This window comes from Dermacentor andersoni, chromosome 10 (genome assembly GCF_023375885.2).
Source record: "Dermacentor andersoni chromosome 10, qqDerAnde1_hic_scaffold, whole genome shotgun sequence".
Taxonomy (NCBI): Eukaryota; Metazoa; Arthropoda; class Arachnida; order Ixodida; family Ixodidae; genus Dermacentor; species Dermacentor andersoni.
Window position 1 is genome coordinate 87,805,317 of NC_092823.1, and position 18,540 is coordinate 87,823,856.

An 18,540-nucleotide genomic window follows, 5' to 3' on the forward strand; every position below is an offset into this window, starting at 1 on the left:
ATCATGTCATTTACAAGCCCCTTTCATAGTATATTTATTTGTTGGATTTTTGGTCAGCAGGGACACTGGTGCCTAAATGTTTAGGTTTTAGGTTTGGCAAGGCAGTATTTGTTCCCATTTACTGAAAGGATGTCATGATGTTTCCACAGCCAGGTTTGCTAGAGAACTATTACATCGGACGAAACGTTGTGCCGCGTGTAGTACCGATAGCGGCACCAATTTTGTTGATTAGGTTGCGCTGGACTTACGTTTTTTATAACTTGTAGAAATTCTGAACATCGCCACGAAAACTGAAGAAGAGAACAGCATTAGTTGAAGAGTAACTAGGACACAAGAGAGCTTGCTTCGAAGTATTTCGGGTGCTGGTACACCTCTTTAACATGTCGTATGGTGCTTTATCTATAAATATGCAGGCGTAAAGAAACGATCCCCGTATCTTTTACAACATTCCTGCAGGCATTTATTGAACATTTTGACGTCAGAAGGCAACCTCCTGACCCTATGCTTCACGTCGCCATAGTTAGAAGAACAAATTACCACCGTCACTGGAATAACAAATCAGACTTTGGATGAAGAGCGCTTTACGAGCTTGAGGAGCCGCTAACTACTGCGTAATTGTATTGCTTGCATTTTGCATGCTTCCAGTTTATGATGTGATAAATTCTCATTAACGGGAGCAGTTAAATTGATTATCCGAGCCTACGACACGCCTGTAAGCCTCCAACTTATGTGTCGCGTCTACTTGTGGTAACTTCACTGTGGTTTGTGTAACTTGTGTGTGCACACTCATTGTGAAAGTTGTGGCATCTGCACGTGTATTCGGAACTAACGACAGACGATGGTCTAGCCGAGCAGGGCCATGTTCTGTTGGTTAGAAAAAATCATGTTCGTTAGATAGTGTCGATGTACTCTTTGAGGGACTACTACCGTTGCAGCAAATGGGTTTTCCTGCCATTGCAGAGTAGCCGCTTTGACGTTGTGCTGCTAAGCCTGGGGGCGCGGAGAAAATACTAGCGATGGCAGCAGCATTTCGCAAAACGATAGAGAGTTGGATGAGCTTGTACGGTAGAACCTTCCTGGCATGTAGCGCGAAAGGACACAGAGGAAGACTAGACGCAGACAGGACAAGCGCGCATCCTGTCTGCTTCTAGTCTTCGCTTGTGTTACTTCGCGCTTTATGCCAGGGATAGGCTGCATCTCGATGGATGTCAAATGGAAGAATGCCTGTGTAGCGCGTATTGGGTGCATGCTAAAGGAACCTAGGTGTTCAAAATTAATCAGCAACGCCCTGCTACGGTGTCTATTATATCCATATTGTGATTTTGGTTGCAGCCGGTCGCATTACCAAAGGTTATTTACTTCCTATTATAGCACCAAAGACACACTTCGGTGACTTCGGTGGTTCACGGTAGGAGTGGTGCGAAAAGTTGCAGCCATTCGGTCAAAATCGAGGCAGTGATAATTAGCATTATATCTCGGGTACTACGAGGCATTCTTGCGCAATATTACATTTGCTTAAGGCATTGAACCTTCCTCAGAAACAAGCTTTTTGAGCACCACGCCCTATTTTGCTTTCTTTTTTTGGGAACATATCTTGTAATACAGCGCACCTAAACTACTACATGCGTATAATTTTACATTGCAACGGCTCCATTGCGAGAAATGTATGACGTTAGTGGTCCCGCTTCATTGCTGTCGGCCTCGTGAAGTTGGAAGGCGAATTGCTTGAAGTACACACTTTGTTTTATTACGAGTTCGGGTACTTCGTATTTATCTATGCTTATTTATCTAAAATGTTACTTTATCAATTCAGAAGGCAGAGCAAATATGGTCAATACCATAGTGTTTGCTATTAAGCTTACTACAGGAGACTGCGTGGCTACGACCATCGAGCTACGTGGGGAATGATAGCACAAATTTCTCTGATAGTAGTGTTTGTTGCTAGTGACTTTCTTATAGTGTGCTTGCTACAATCTATCGGCTTTTATTATACGAAATTTGAAAGCAATGCTATTCTTCTAAACGCACAAGTGAATAAGACTGCGCCTTTACGCCCACCACCACTGTGAAGTGCAGCAGTTAACGCAATATTTTGTTCTACAAGAACAGTTCACAAAGCCACAAAGCCATTTGAAGCCACAAGGACGACGTTTAGGCACATCTGTGTACTAACCATTATTCCCGTTGTGACTTAACTGCCAAACTTGCATCATTCGTAGATTCTAGCGAATACAGCCCTACTAGTGACTTTCCTGGGAAACTCTATGATCATGACGAAGCAGTTTAAAGAGTAGGCACGCGGACTTGGCGTCCCAGCGCTTCCTATACCGGTTATCTTTATACAAACCTTGCAGGATTGGACCACTTTCAACCTGATGATGCTGCTACCGTCGGCATTCCTGCTGGTGACGGCGTGTCTGGTCGACGAATCGCCGCATTGGCTGCTCGTCAGCCTGCGCTTTGAAGACGCCGAGCGCGTGGCGCTGTACGCGGCCCGATTCAACGACGAGGACACGGACCGCGTGCGCAGGCGCATCGACGCCATCCGGCGCGCAGCCAAGCTCAAGCACCCACGTGGCCGAGCTGCATGGCTGTTGGAGTCTGCCAAGCGCTCGCTGGCTGCTACGTTTATGTGCGGTGGTTTTGCACGCCGAAGTTTGGTGCTAAGCGTAGCCTGGTGAGTCCTGTCTGTGGCCAAACCTAAGGTAACGTTACTGAAAAACATCCAAAATAATTGCAGGCCTTTAATAACAGACTGCGTGCGTAAAGCCGGTTTTACCTAATGAGTGCGAATCACCCAAAAAAATCATGTTAGACAGCTCCTATGTAATCACATTTGATGCGATTTTATGAGTACTGAATAATAGCGTCGCGAGGGAGAGGCGACTAAGTCAATATGCGCAAAACGCGCACACATTTATGTCTGTGATTATGCACTTATACAAGGGGAAAATTTTAATGTTTTATGAAAATTTTTAAAATAGACTGTTCTAGATAAGATAATTCTAGTCCATGAGCTGGATTATTCAAAGACGCGGACATTGCTTGCACGAGAAATGGAAACCCGTATTGAGCTAATACTCGGACATCCACTGTTTATCTCTTGAATTATTAACTTTACGGCACATATAGATATTTACGGATTGCAGCCGACGAGTTTGCAGGCCGTATTTACTCGGAATGAACTTCTACAAGGAGGCCAGTTTAGAGTTATATGCCACAACACTTGTCGTAAAATGCAGTCTTATCCTACTTACTTACTTTTTTAGCAAAATCCTATTTTATGCATTGAAGAACCAAAGTAACTGAAACACCTATGTATGTTGTTCCACACATTAGGTAATAATACCTCTAAGCTGGTGTCATCCTGGAAATTGATTTCGAGCGGATGTGTTTTGCAAACTCACCGGCTACAATTCGCAAATTGCAATTTGTGCCGTAAAGTAATTGGCTAAGAAGTTAGAAGTAAATTTTTGATTATTTGTTGAATATGTGTTTCGATTTCACCTACTAGCAAAAACCGCCTCTTCGAGTAATTTAGCTCAAGGACAAAAATTATAATATATGCCACAGGCAACCTTTAAAATTTCTGTAACACTTCAAAATGATCACCCTATTTTTACCCACGTACTTGTTTATCTTGTTTCTGGGGACCGCTTTTCGCCCGCTAATAACGTAATGTGATCGCTCAACGCATTATGCGCCTGCATGCATCAGAAATTTATCGAATGTTATTGTTTATTATATTTTGTTATTTTGTTTATTTATTTTCAATATTGCCAGCCTCCTTCTGAGACCAGAGCAGGTGGGCGTACAGGTTGTACATGCAAGTGTAATAATACATTGTCTATGTTGTGGCCCTAGTTTGTGTAATCAAATTGTGTCTGCGAAGCCAATATCGTTATACATTGTGAAAAGTACTGGAACACCAGCTAGCACGCTTGCACCTTCTGCAATTCATATATAAGTAGCCGACGCGTTCGATACACAGCTAAGATTTCCACCATCGAAGCCACCATCGCCACCATCGTTCCGTCCTAGTGTCACTTGTTTTCCGTGACCACAGCCTCGCCCAATAAAGACATAGTTTTCAGACTTACCGTCGCCACCGATCTAATTTTTCACAGTCTCGACAATGTGACAATATATATATGAGTGAGTCGCTACCAGACAGCAGCGTGGCACTTCTGAGGTCATAAGTCCGAAAAGCTTGACCTGGTATTCAAAATCTTCCTAAAATATAGTAGGCGGCGCATGAAAAAATATTCTTTCACAATATCAAGCCGATCTCGGCGGATATTCCTCAAGCTAATTCCACCGTACGCATCCCAAGCACAACATTTATATGTCAGCTTCAAACTAGGGTATTGTCATAGCTTGTCAGCTGTTCGCCGTCGGCGCAATGTCGTCGACGGGGTTTTCAAGCCGGTTGGTCCTTCCGTACTCAAGCGAACACAGTGAAGGGGTCAGAGTCGGGAGAAAGAAAGAAAATGAAATTATTCATCTACTGACAACGATTCACACATTAAAAGAAGCACCAAAACACAATAACACTAAAACACGTACTTAATATAGATCAATGAGGGCGACGAGAGGAATACATCGATCAATAAAAAGTTAATGTAAAAACTAATACTACACGAGATTACACTTAATGGTGACCCACTAAACAGAGTTCAAAATAAAAGAAATGGCATACGCAAGGCCGGGAAGCAGCATCAAGTCCATAATGCGTAGACTAGGCGACACAGCTTTCCCGAAGAAGACTGGCAAGCCGATCTCGTTGCGATGGACGCGATTGCTGGGCTGAGTTTCCCTTGAGCAGGTTCAGCTAACTTGAGGGCAACTACCATTAGCTTCGTTGCTGACGTTGGTTTGTCGCCTCTTACGTCAGCTGGTAGCTCGCAGTTCGGATGCGGCTGGGTGGCCCAGACGATACTGGACGGCACAAGATCCATGACGCTTTTCAGCAGATTGCAGGCTCAGTTTCTAGACTGCGTTGTTCGGTCTAAAACCTGCGTTTAAATAACTACTCCTTTCCCTATTTCCCTGTGTTGGGGAAAGGCAGATAGATATTAGTTACGGTCCAATCAAGTTCACCCAATAGCATCCTGGTTCTTCCCAAGGTCTTGACCGCACCCCTTTAAATTAGGGGCGAGGGAATGGGTTATTCTCCTTGCTGATAGAGTTCGCGCACTCCTATTGCACAACACGCGCACACCCTTGAGTCCCTGGCGGGCTTGTATTGTTCGTTAAGAAAACACAGCAGAAACTGCGGCAGCTGGCCATGCGGCCCTGTCTCAGCACACATACACTGTCAGCACTTCGTCGACACAGGATAGCATAGAGACACCACTTATTTCGGAGTATTCGTACCCTGTGTGAACGTTCGGGAGGCAGGGAACAAAGTGTGTTTATTATCAGACAAGGGGCTGCATATATAGGGACAGATACAACTATGAGCATGCGCACTTCGTACCGTAAGGGCACGTGTTAACATGACAGTGCGCATACTTACATCTTCCTTCTTTTCGAAGAGAAAACAAAAATGAGAACAAATAATTTACAAATTCGCATGTCAGGGACCTAATGCTGCAGTCTCTCTGGCAGGGGGTAACGTTGTGGCGGTCTACGCAGACGGTTACTTCTACGAAGGGTGTCTTCAGGTTGTAGCTCCGCCACCTGTCAGGTTGGGATACTGACTCCGCAGAAACTGTAGCATCAGGGTCCGACGTAGGTCGCATTTCTTTGGAACTGAGATGCTCCCTGGTGTGCCGCAGCTCTTGTCCGCTGTCTGAAAGTAGGTTGTACGACCAAGGTGTGCCTGCAGGGCCTACAACCACAGCTGGCGACCAGGTTCTGCGTATGGTGTCGTACACTGATACTGGAGACCCACTGCGAAGATGGGGTAGACGCTTGGCCGTCCGGTTGTAGAAGATCCGCTGCTTTTCTCTTATTTCCTGGAAGCGATTGCGAACGGCTTGTGGTAGCACAGTCTGCGGTTCGAGGTGCTGGGGAAGAACCGGCAACTGCGTCCTTGTTTGGCGACCCGTCAACCTTTGAACGGGCGACTTCAGTTGCTCGTCCCTTGGCATGTTTCACCACTCCCGCAGGGCGCTGTAAAATTCCATAGTTGCGAAAGGACACTTCGTTAGCAGTTTTTTCGCCTCCTGCACTGCACGCTCCGCCATGCCGTCACCACGAGGATAGTTACGTGGGCAATTCCGAGCTGCGCAGCAAAAGAGCGGAAGCACGCGCTGTTGAAAGCTGGGCCGTTATCACTGGACAGCTTTGCCGGGATTCCATGAGTCGCGAAGACGAGCATGCACGCATTGTTTACCGCTGTCGCTGTTGTATGACGTAGCTTTTGAATCTCTAAAAAGAACGAGTAGAAATCCACAAGGATTAAGTAGGACTGGTCATCGGGGGGGAAAATATCAAGCCCTACTACTTGCCATGGCAGGCCTGGTATCTCGTGGCTAAGCATAGGCAGTCTAGTGTTCCTGCGCTTGTACTTTTCGCACGCTGCGCATGACTTAGCTAGAGCCGAGATGTCCGCGTTCATGCCGGGCCAGAACATTACTTCTCTGGCTTTCATCTTCATTCTTTCTTCGCCTCCATGTGCAGTGTGTAGCAAACGCAGAATTTCCGGTCGCTTGGCCGGAGGAATCACTATTTTGTTGCTTCTGAGGAGCAGGCCTTCCTCAACATGCAGTTCGTTGCGGTAACACCAGTATGGACGCAGGGCATGTGGCACATGATTCTTCGTTTCCGGCCATTCTGTGCTCGAATAATGGCGCAGTTCAGCCATACTGGCGTCTTTGTTAGTTTCGTGCCGAATACTCTCGAGCTGCTGGTCTGACACAGGAAGCGAAGAAATAACGCTGACTTGAAATTGTTCTGTCTCGTCGGTTAGTTCCGTAGCACTCGGGAAGCGAGAAAGCGCATCAGCTAGAAATAACTCCTTGCCTGGTTTGAACGTGACTTTGATTGCGAATCTTTGTAAAACAAGCCTCATGCGCTGCAATCGTAGCGGGCATTCACAAAGTGGCTTTTTGAATATAGATTCCAGAGGTCTGTGATCCGACTCGACGGTAACCTCGGACTGCCCGAAGATATAATCTTGAAATTTTGTGCAACAATGAACAATTGCTAATGTTTCCTTCTCGATCTGCGTGTAGCGCTGCTGTGCTGCCGTTAGCGAACGGGATGAGTAGGCAACTCGCTGCCCATCCTGTAGAAGAACGGCTCCTACGCCATGCTGACTGGCGTCTGCTGACAAGGTCAGTGGTTTTTCTTGGTTAAAATAGGCAAGGACTGGCGCTTTTGTGAGGGTCGCTTGAAGTTGACGAAAGCTATTTTCTTTCTGGTCCGTCCAGACCCACGCGACGTCCTTTTTTAACAACTCACGAAGCGGCGCTGACAACGTGGATATGTTAGGGGCAAACTGAGCCACGAAGTTGATCATGCCGAGGAAAACTTGCAGTTGCTTACGGTTTCGTGGTGGCGGGACATCCACGATGTCTTAGACTCTGCTCGGGTCCAGGCAGAGCCCCTCTGGAGTCAGAATGTGGCCCATGTAGCGGACTCTGGGCTGGAGGAAATAGCACTTGGTCTTATTGAGTTTCAGGTTGTGTTGTCTTCACCGGGACAGCAAAGCTACTAAATTTATGTCGTGTTGCTCTGGTGACTGTCCCCAAACCAATATGTTATCCATAACGACGTCAACGCGCCTCAAGCCCTCTAGTACCTGGTGCATCACCCGCTGAAAAATATCCGGCGCGGAAGCGATGCCGAACAGCATGCGCAGGAGTCTGTATCGCCCGTAGGGCGTGCTCATAGTACATAAGCGGGAGCTCGGCTCGTCCAACTTAATCTGCCAGAATCCTGACGGTGCATCTAGAGTAGAAAAGAATTTCGCTCCATGCAGCCGCGGTAGGATATCTTCTAACGTAGGCATGTGGTAGTGCTCTCTTAGAAGTGCCTTATTCAACTCGGATGGGTCCAAGCATATGCGTACTTTTTCTTTCTTTACTACCACAACCATGTGACTAGACCAGGAAGTCGGTTCTGTTACCCTAGCAACGACGCCGTCGCGCTCCATCCGGTCCAGCTCAGCTCGGACGCGCTCCTGAAGGGCGATGGAGATTCGTCGCGCTGGCTTGATGACGCCTCGAGCTTCAGGTTTCAGCTCCATGTGGTAGGCTACGTCTTTGATTTCTCCCAGCCCCTGGAAAACATCTCGAAATCTTTCCACTATTTCGTTAGTTTCCAAGGCGTCTACGGTGTTTATGCGGCCAATCAGCCCTAGGCCTTCAGCCACCTTGCCAATCAATGTAACAGGAACCGCTTGTTTCACGGTAAAGAATAGCGCCGTGGTAGACTGCGTTGTACTGGCGACCTGAAGCTCGATCTTCTTCGTCGCCTTTTCTATGTGCCCGAAAAACGACCGTAGCGTAGAGCAGCAGCCTTGTGCTGGCTTCGTAGTTATGTTTCTGAGTGTCACTTCGGGCATGGCGCAGCAGTTGGCTCCGGTATCAATTTTGCAGCGTATGGCGGAACCTGCGGTGTCGACAGTCGCTGACCCGCGGTCGTGGCCATCAATTGCATTGACTTCGAGGGTTTGAAGAAAATAGCCCTCATCCTCTGCCATTTCGACCTGTTTTATCTTACATGCTTGGCCCCTCGGTCTAGCTTCTGGTTGACGACATGCCCGCGCGAAGTGGTTTCGGCCGCCACACTTGTTACAGCGCTTGCCTTGCGCAGGGCACTTTGCTTTTCCGTGTGTGTAAGAGCAGTTTAAGCAAATTCCGAGGCTTGCTTTTGATTTCACAGCATGTACGGTGGCCTCATCGGTTGCGCTTACTTCTGTCTCCCTGATCTCGTTAAAGTGCTCCTTCGCTTGTTCCCTTGCTCGGCATATTTCCACTGTTTTGGCATACGACGGATTTTCAGACAGACGTTTCTGCTGCAGGTCCTTGTCTCTAACTCCTAGAATTATTCGTACGCGCAGTAATCTGTCCGCCAGTTCTCCGAATTCACACAAGCGGCAAGAGTTCGGAGTTCGAGGTATTTGATAATAGAACGTTTCTACGCGACTTATCACTAAAAGAGAACATTTCCATACACATTACCCGGCACAAAGAAAAATTGAATGTTATAACCCCTCGGGCTAACTACTCTACAGAAAAACTGTCCTTCACCCTGCCCACTCTACTGAATACTTACAACAAAACTATCACTGATATTTTAAAAGTAACTAATCCTGCAATACGACAACACTATGTATAAGGTAGCTAATCTTTCTCATTGAATAATTTTTGTGTTCATTCCCAGTGTCCATTTCGGTGCCTATGTATGTTTTCGATGTTCTTTTCTGTAACCCTTTTACTGCCGCCTTGTAGAGGGGGCTGCGGGCTCCTGTCAAGCTACCGTTTGTTCGTGCAGCTTTTACCTGCAACCTCCTCCATCTTGCTTGATGGGAAATAAACATTATTATTATTATTATTATTATATCGCTCAGCCACTCGTTAAAAGATTCGCCCTCACGTTGATCTCGGGAGCCGAAACGAAACTCGTTGAACGTTAAATTCTTCGCTGGTTTGTAGTAGGCCTCGAATTTTTCAATGAGCTTATCGAGGTCTTGCTTTTCGTCCTCATTTGCGAATTTGAAGGTATAGAACATCCGCCTTGCTTCTTCACCAACTGTCACAAGAAATGTTGCTGCCTGAACTTCTTTAGGCTGCTTCCTTAGTCCGGTCGCCGTAGAATATAGAGTAAACTCACTTTTCCGGATGATCCAGTTCTGTTAAGCGTCACCCGTACTTTACAGTGGCTTTGGCGGTAGTAGAACCATCGACGCCATACTTCTTTCTCTGGAGTCTACTAGGGGTGCAGCTGGACGAGGGGGCGGGGAAGAACAGCGGTGAACGCGGCTTGCGAAACGCGTCGCCGCCCCACGTCTGACACCATGTGAACGGTCGGGAGGCAGGGAACAAAGTGTTTATTATCAGACAAAGGGCTGCATATATAGGGACAGATACAACTATGAGCTTGCGCACTTCGTACCGTAAGGGCACGTGTTAACATGACAGTGCGCATACTTACACCCTGTTTTCCATGTAAGCTTCTCCATGCACGCGCGGGGAAGAGAATACACAGGGGTTCCTACCAAAAAGCTGGCGGGGCGTCACGGTCCCGCCGACGATAAAAAGACAATAATATCTAAACTTGCCTTCGACTTCTTTCGGCCGCTTGCCCGAGTGGCCGGCAATAACCGTCTTCCTCGCCGGTCCTTATTTCAGAAAACGTCTGGCGCCCGTTGATCGGTGCTTCGCCGAATCGAATAATGCCGCACCCTGACGAGTATATTTGCTTCATCAAAGAAAATGTTCCAAACTGAGGGCCTTCTTCGGCCCAAGCAGCAGGGTTATTAGAACAATAAGCTTGAAATCCGAAGAGGCTATATAAGAATAAGAACAAAGGTCTACGTCTGATTCTACCCTAGTAATCTTGGAAAGAAAAGGACCCGAATCCAGAACACTAAAGTAGAGAGTCGAAACCACAAAAGTGCAAAAGTAGAAACAGATTACGCCATGCAAATACGAAGATCAAGACTACAATTTTAACTATAATTTTCCATCGCAAAAAAAGTACATAAATCGAGTCATACGTGTGCTGATATTCAAAGAAATAGAGGTACGCGTGACTACGGTCCGATTTTCTTTTAATTAATATTTTCTTACGCTTAACTAAACGACCACACTACTGTTCGGTGCCAGTGGTATATTATAGGGGAGAAAGACCTAAGTCCGTGCTTGTAAACAAGTATTATAGGCAAATCAAGTAAGCTTTTTACGCCATATTATGGGTAAATATATCAAGTAACGCGTCTCCAAGGGACACCCTAAATAATTTAGGCTAAATAAATTATGGGGTTTTACGTGCCAAAACCACTTTCTGATTATGAGGCACGCCGTAGTGGAGGACTCCGGAAATTTCGACCACCTGGGGTTCTTTAACGTGCACCTAAATCTAAGTACACGGGTGTTTTCGCATTTCGCGCCCAACGAGATGCGGCCGTCGTGTAAATAATTTAGGCTAACAAAGTATTTGTGGAGAACTCTATTTTTTATATTATGTTAATGAGGAAAATATAAAAGAAAACGAAGATCATTTTCATTTTTTTTTTTATAGCGTCGAATCTGCCGGCGAGCACGTGAGGGGGCCGTCATAAATTCAGTGTATTTTCGTATTTAGGGCGTTGTTGCTCAGAAAAAGTTCATGAGAGTTCCTAAGTTGCACACTTGGTTCTTTTAAACTCCTGCGAAGTATATTTCCGGAGGTGAAAGTTTAGGTTGGCCCTAACAGTTTACGTCTGAACCCACCAGATTACCGTGTGCTATTGTGGGAACATATAGGTGGCGCCACCAGTCGTCTCCCGTATATTTGTTTAATAATTTTTTTCTGGTTTGCGAAGTGCCTTTCGCAGTAAGAGTGCATATTTAGTTAATGTCACTGGGTAATGTAGTAAAAGAGATATTCGTGGGGGTGCAACACTCATATGGCGACAGATTACCAGCCAAGCTGTTTAGGCGCATACGTGGGCTGCATAAAGAAGCTGCATACAGTAGGAAATCTTACGTCTTTTTTTCTGATACGGAACCAAACTACTCCGAGACAAGTGCCGCCGCAGGCACCGCTGCCACAGCTGCGGCGGCATCTTATGACGCGCGTGACGTCATAACCACAGAAGCGCAGGCAACGCGCGCAGGCGCCGTCTCCGCACCCTTTTCTCCTGTCATTATTTGTCAAGTAGAATTTAAAACTGTGGGAGGCGGCGCGAAGAGGTAGCCGCCGTGGCCACTGTTTATTTATGCCGGCCAGCCATTGTGTCGAGTGATCACGGCAGCGGCAGCTACCGCGGCCGCTCAGGTCGAGCGCACTACTCCGTTCAATTCTGTCGCTACACGCACGTGAGCCTATCTTATTCACTGCCTCTGGAGGCGATATTCGAGTCCCTACAAAACAAAGTGAATGAGGGCCAACTGTGTACACGAAGTGCACTTTCTAATATACTTATATGGTGTTTCTGTTAAAACTCCGTATATATGTGGTTCTATTTAGCCCCATATATTCAACTCACTTTTTTTTTTTGGTGTGGGCGGAGTGCCTTAGGGCTGTTTCACCTCCGCCGCGGATCGGCACGGTATTGTACTATCTCCGGGATCGGGTCACACGTTCCTCTCCACGCGCCGTGATACCGACGCAAGCCAGGTAGTGTACCCCCCTGGAAACTCATGCGGGGGATGATTACAGAGGCTAAAGCTAAACAGCTTTTCTGTAGTAAAAAAATAATCACTGACGATTTAGATACACTCTAATGAGAATATTGAGGACTACTGTTTCGGTGTTTTCGATTCGCGATATGTTGTGTCAAAGAATATGATTCGCAACGATAGGGCGGCGGCGCTGAGCCTCTGCTCGGGCAGCTTGTTTAGCGGCAGTGGTAGAAGAAGCATTTCAGCGGGTTGCTCCGCTCTTTGTTTAGTTTCAAAGCGCGAACACGGGAACGTGGGGTTCGCGCGGAGTGCATTCTCTAGCGCCGGCGGCGCCGTGGGCGAAGTAGCGCATACGCAGTGGGCCCGAAGACAAAGTCCGCGCTTTGTTTTCCCTCTCGTTGCATGCCTGATTGTCAGGCATGCCATACGCCTGGATTTCGTCCTCACCCGTTCGCCATAGCCTCCTCTGCTTTCCTCTTCACACATCTTCGCTCTAGCCGCTTGTTTCATCCACCGCTGCGAGTGGTGTTTTCTCTCACCTTTTGCGGTTCTCGACCCGCCGTGGTTACTCAGTGGCTATGGTGTTGGGCTGCTGAGCACAAGGTCGCGGGATCGAATTCCGGCCTCGGCAGCCGCAATTTAGTGCGTGCTAACTGCGCAAACACCCGTTTACTTAGATTTACGTGCACGTTAAAGAACCCCAGGTGGTCGAAATTTCCGGAGTCCTCTACTACGGCGTGCCTCATTATCAGAAACAGATTTTGGCACGTAAAACCCCATAATTTTATCGCTGTTCTGGCTCACTAGGCTACAAATGACGCGCAGGCTCGACGCAGGAGCGGACGCTTAAGAGCTGCGCTCTAAACGCTCGCAGTGTTGCCCGAAAAGGAAAGCACCGATATGATCGCAAACTAAAAGACAACTATACCAAGTAAGGATAGTAGATTTATCGTACGTGTGAACTCGTAACCTGTCGCTTACTAAATTAGCAAGCATGGTGTTACGCGCACAGCGGCAAACATAAATACATCTTACTTGATCTGCACGGACACTCGCTGTCAAACCGCTGGCGTGAGGAAGGGCGGCAGCAGCAGCGAGCGCATTGACCTTCGTGCAGCTTCTCGCTTGAACGCGAACTGAGTGGCCTTAGCACAGCGCACGAAATGCAATGAGCCCACGGCGCGCCTAGACCATGTATTCAACGCACATCGCTTTCAAGATAAGACCCACGCGGTCGAGCTCAGCCGCGTCGTACGCAGCCAGCGCCGATGTAGACGACTCCCCCTGCCCCACTCCACCCAGTGCCTTGCGCGCGGTGAAAGACGATGCGCTGGCTCCCCATATTCCTCCTTTGCGCGCACGACATCAAGCCATCACCCACAGCATACCCTGGCACCTACAGCGCACAGCGCGCGGCCACGGTGTTATTGCACTTTGACTTTATACAGAACCTGATGGCAACGCCGACGGTTACAACGACGGCAGAAATGCGCGTGGAGTGTCCATATATTTGCTATCACAATAACATGTTCTCTCTTTATAGTTCCTATAGGGCGCATTGTTATAAAACTTGGAAATAGTTCACGATTTCCTTTTACATGCTGACAGGGGTTCCCGGGGTTTACTCGGTGCAACTATATATTTTTCAAGTGTGCGCTCGTCGCAGGTTCACATTGTACCTGATCTATTACGGCGGATTGGCAACCGATCACAAGTCATTGAGCCACGGCTACGAGATTTCCAAATGGGTCGTGGTGACCGGAAATGCGCCAGCAATGGCGGTTGCCTACTTCCTGGTCAAACACCACGACCGCCTGGCCTCTACCGTCATGGTGATGTCCACGGTGGCAATAGCACTAGCGGTCCAGTCTGCACTGGTGGCGTTTGACCTGTCGCTGCCGCTAGCTGTACTCATCATGTGGATGAAGCTGCTGCTGAACATCACCTACGTCTTGCTATGCGTGCACACGGTCGAGATCTTCCCGACAGAAGTGCGGAACATGAATCGGATTTTGTTCTTGTTAACTCTTTAGATCTGTTTGAATCATGGCTCGGGGCTTACTTCGAAAAAGAATAACCCCTTCTCATTCTGTGGCCTACTACTTTAGATATTTGTATCTTTAAGGAAAGGGAATGAATAACGTATGCTGGTATTGCTGCGTAGTGAACCCAAAGAAAGTTTACCGCGTACTAGTACTTCATGACTAACTTTAACTGTAGCGGCAACTCTAAACTATAGTGCCCGAAGTGTTCTCCTCGGAGAAAAGCAAAGATATTTTTGCGACTCAATCCCGATTCTTGTATCAAAGTTGATGTTTCACTAGTTATGTTAAAAGCCCAGTGTATAGTAGTGCTCACTTCTTTCATGCGCGGGAATACAGTTGTCCTGTACGTTTTCGGTACATATAGCAACATTCTTTTATGAAATATACTGCAATAAATATTAATGAAACAGTTGTGTCGACAATAATAGGTGATTGAATGAGCAACATATCTTAACTTTCTCGCGTTACGCGAGCTTTGAAGCTGACCAAATTAAAGTTGTATAATATTTCCCTCAATATTCGCATCCTCTTCAGCCACTGTACAATCTGTCGAACTTTTACTGGCGCATGGGTTGGAAAACTGCTTCAATAAATTATTTTAATGATTCCATGAAAAATGATTTCATATGTAAATATGGGGGGGGCTGACAGGAAAGCATCTCTTCTGAATATGACGACTTGTTATAAATCTAGTTGAAAAATATCGTGGAAATTTTTAAATAAGATCCATTTAGTACAAGTACGTGCACTGTTAAAGAGTTGCACTTGCTGGACTTTCCAGGTTCGTAGTGTCGGCTTCTCGGGCGCCTACATGTGGGGTCGGCTGGGTGCCACGTCTGCCAGCGCCGTTAAGGACATTGAGGAGCACCTAACCGGAAGCGCCAAGGCCCTCCCGCTTGCGTTTTCTGCTCTGGGCTTGGCTCTGTCATCTCTGTTCCTGCTGACACTTGGTAATGAAGGGCCCCCGGAAGCGTCAATGATGGCGATGATGTGGCACGATGAGACGAAAAGAGAACAACACTGACGCCACCTAGTGCCCTTGGGCACTCGCGAATGACATTTATGGTGTACCATGCCTATTGAGCATTGGTAACTGTGTGCATGTGTCTAGTGTTACTGTTTGCCGTATGTGTGCTGTCAATGCACCGTTATAGAGAGATCAAAAACCGATGCTAGAATGTAAATGTAGTAATAAGCTTTCTTAGTAGTTTTAGATATCCCGATATTGTAGCTTTTTATTTGCCTGGTTCTTGCTTGGCGTTTAGACAATTTTAATGTCATGGAATATAATGCACCATCAGAAAATAACTGCTAGACGAGTCACTGCTTAGGGTTCGCAATTTAAACGGCCGGAAAGACACTAGCTTGCAATTTGGATGTAATTCTTATTCAGTTATAGCAATTTAGCTACAAATAGTGTCATACTCACGAAACCTGCATGATCGATACAATTATTAGTGAGGCATAAAAGTATCGAAGGCAATAGACGAATGAACCTCATAACTATGTGCATAAACCAGAACACCAACTGCCCCCATAGTGTTTTATGCTTTTGTTTGTACGTGCAAAAAATTTTTTTTTCACTGCTCATGTTGTGTGGTGACATCGAACCCAACCCAGGCCCCACTACTGAACAGTTGCTAAAACAGCTTATTGATGGTCAACAGAGCATTCATCAACGATTCGACAACATCGAAGCTAAACTAAAGGAGGTCGAGGCGTCTGTGGCAATAGCGAGGGAAGTGGGGGCGAAAGTATGTTGCCTAGAGAAAGCTATACAAGACTTGGAGAGAAAACTAGTGGATGTAGAAGACAGAAGCCGCCGAAATAATCTTATTCTCTTTGGCATCCCTGAGTGTACCGAAGAAACAACGGCATCCCTGACAGATACCGTGGTTACTGACTTATTTATGAACACGCTCGGTGTTCAGGTATCCTCGGTTGAGCGAATACATAGGTTTGGCAGGAAAAGGTTGAACAAACCACGACCAATAATATTGAAACTAATTGACTACCGAGAAAAAGTAAACGTGTTGAGAAACTGCTCCAAGCTAAAGGGAAAGAGGATATCCATATCGGAAGACTTTTCTGCTACCACTAGGTCAATTAGGAAGAAACTTTGGGATAGCACGGCTGAAATTAGGAAAGAGGGTGGCAAAGTAAAACTCGTCTACAACAGAATTAAAATTGGCAATGATATGTTTCAATGGGACTGTTCCAAAATGGAAAGAGTACGCGCCTTCAGGGAAGCACCCACTCACGACCAGACGCCATGACCCGCGAATCCCACAACATTCTGTTGCCTTAATATAAATGCTAGAAGCATAGTTAACAAAAGGGCTGACCTTGAAAGTCTCATTATTGCACACAAACCACACTTTACAGTTATCACCGAGACATGGTTACATCAAGACATCGCCGATTTCGAGATTACACCTACTGGCTACGGCATTTACAGAAAAGACCGAGATTCCAGAGGCGGTGGTGTTGCAATAATTTTCGATGAGTCATTAACTGTGTCTCGCTTGCCTGATATTGCAGGAATTGAATGCGTTATCTTGAAGGCCAACTTGCACAATTCGTGTTTAATTATCGGAGCCTTCTATCGCCCTCCAACCGCTGGAAGCAATTTCTTTGAAGGCCTAAACGAGTTTTTGTGTGGGCACAGGAATCGTTCGAATTACATTTTGTTGGCCGGCGACTTTAATGTCCCAGATGTTAACTGGTCCGATGAATTTCCTGAGGCACTTTCACCAATGGCCGAACACCTTGTCGACATCGTTCTGCTTCACGATCTGTCACAATTGGTCAAGCTGCCTACGCGAGTTCAGAGCGGATGTTCATCAACTTTAGATTTGTTCCTCGCCAATTCAAAAACTCTCTCTCGCGATCCAATTATCAGCATATTTGATGGAATATCTGACCATAAAACAGTGTGCCTGACAATGAAACTTAATCCTGTCTTCAAAGAAAAGCGTGAAGAAAGACTTGTTCCTGTGTTTGCACGCGCCAGCGATACAGATATTTTAGATGCCCTGGCCAATTCCTTTTCCAATTTCGTTTCTGAGTATCAAAACAACGCCTCTGTAAACACTTTGTGGAACCGCTTCAAAAATCTCGTTACTTCGTGCATAAACAACTTTGTTCCGACAAAACGCTACATGAAACGTCCTAACACCTGGATGACGCGTGAGGTTGTTCGTCTAAGGCGCAGGGTTAAAAAGGCTCGAAAAAAGCATCAGCTACGCCCTTCATCGTCTACCGTTGATATGCTGTCTCGGCTGCGCGTAACCTTGAAAGACGCCATTAAAAAGGCGAAAGACCACTACCAAACCATTCGCTTAAAAGGGTTTCTTGCTTCCTCGCCGCAGAAGTTCTGGCGTTACCTATCTCCCAGGAAAAAAACACCCATCAGCCTTCTTTTGCAAGGGATAACTGTCACTGATCAGGCGCGAATCGCTGATGCGTTCAATGATTATTTTTGCTCGGTTTTTACCAGTGACGACAACATCGTCCCATGCTTCCCTGGTTTCGACGACAAACCACCTATTGACGATGTTCATATAAGCGAAGAGGGCGTCTTTTCGCTCTTGCTTAACTTGGATATCAAAAAGTCACCTGGTATTGATGGTATTCCTACTGTTTTTCTCTACCGATACGCTGAATGGTGCTCGAAATACCTATGCCTCATATTTAGAACATCGCTCGACAGCGCTGAACTACCCCACGATTGGAAACAAGCCATCATTACTCCCATTCCAAAGGCAGACGACAAGTCACTTGTGTCATCGTATAGGCCCATTTCCTTGCTCTGTATTTGTGCTAAAACACTTGAGCATATCATGTCCAAACACCTATCGACATTCCTTGAACAAAACTACATAATTGACAACCGTCAGCATGGCTTTCGCCGGGGTGTGTCTACCACTACTCAGCTACTCGAAACTATTCATGACCTTACGTTGGCCATCGACAAGTCCAGTCAAATTGATATCATATTTTTAGACTTCGAGAAAGCTTTTGACCACGTGTCTCATTCTAAACTGCTCTCAAAATTAAGACCAATACTCAAGAATGATTCGTTACTTGCATGGTTTGCAGCCTACTTATCCCACAGGTCCCAGGCAGTCACCGTTGGCCACACAACTTCTAAACCCGCCCCTGTGCAATCTGGAATCCCTCAGGGCTCTGTACTAGGACCTTTATTGTTCTTG

At 46.5% G+C, this 18,540-nt stretch overlaps 1 protein-coding gene across 1 annotated transcript; it reads left to right on the plus strand.

Annotated features, from left to right (window-relative positions):
- The first annotated feature begins 2,370 nt into the window (after positions 1-2,370).
- On the plus strand, positions 2,371-14,735 carry LOC129388361 (uncharacterized). Its single transcript, XM_055078493.2, has 2 exons — positions 2,371-2,677; positions 13,948-14,735. Exons 1-2 carry the CDS (start codon positions 2,376-2,378, stop codon positions 14,312-14,314), a joined length of 669 nt encoding a protein of 222 aa, XP_054934468.2. The 5' UTR covers positions 2,371-2,375; the 3' UTR covers positions 14,315-14,735.
- Positions 14,736-18,540: the final 3,805 nt, after the last annotated feature.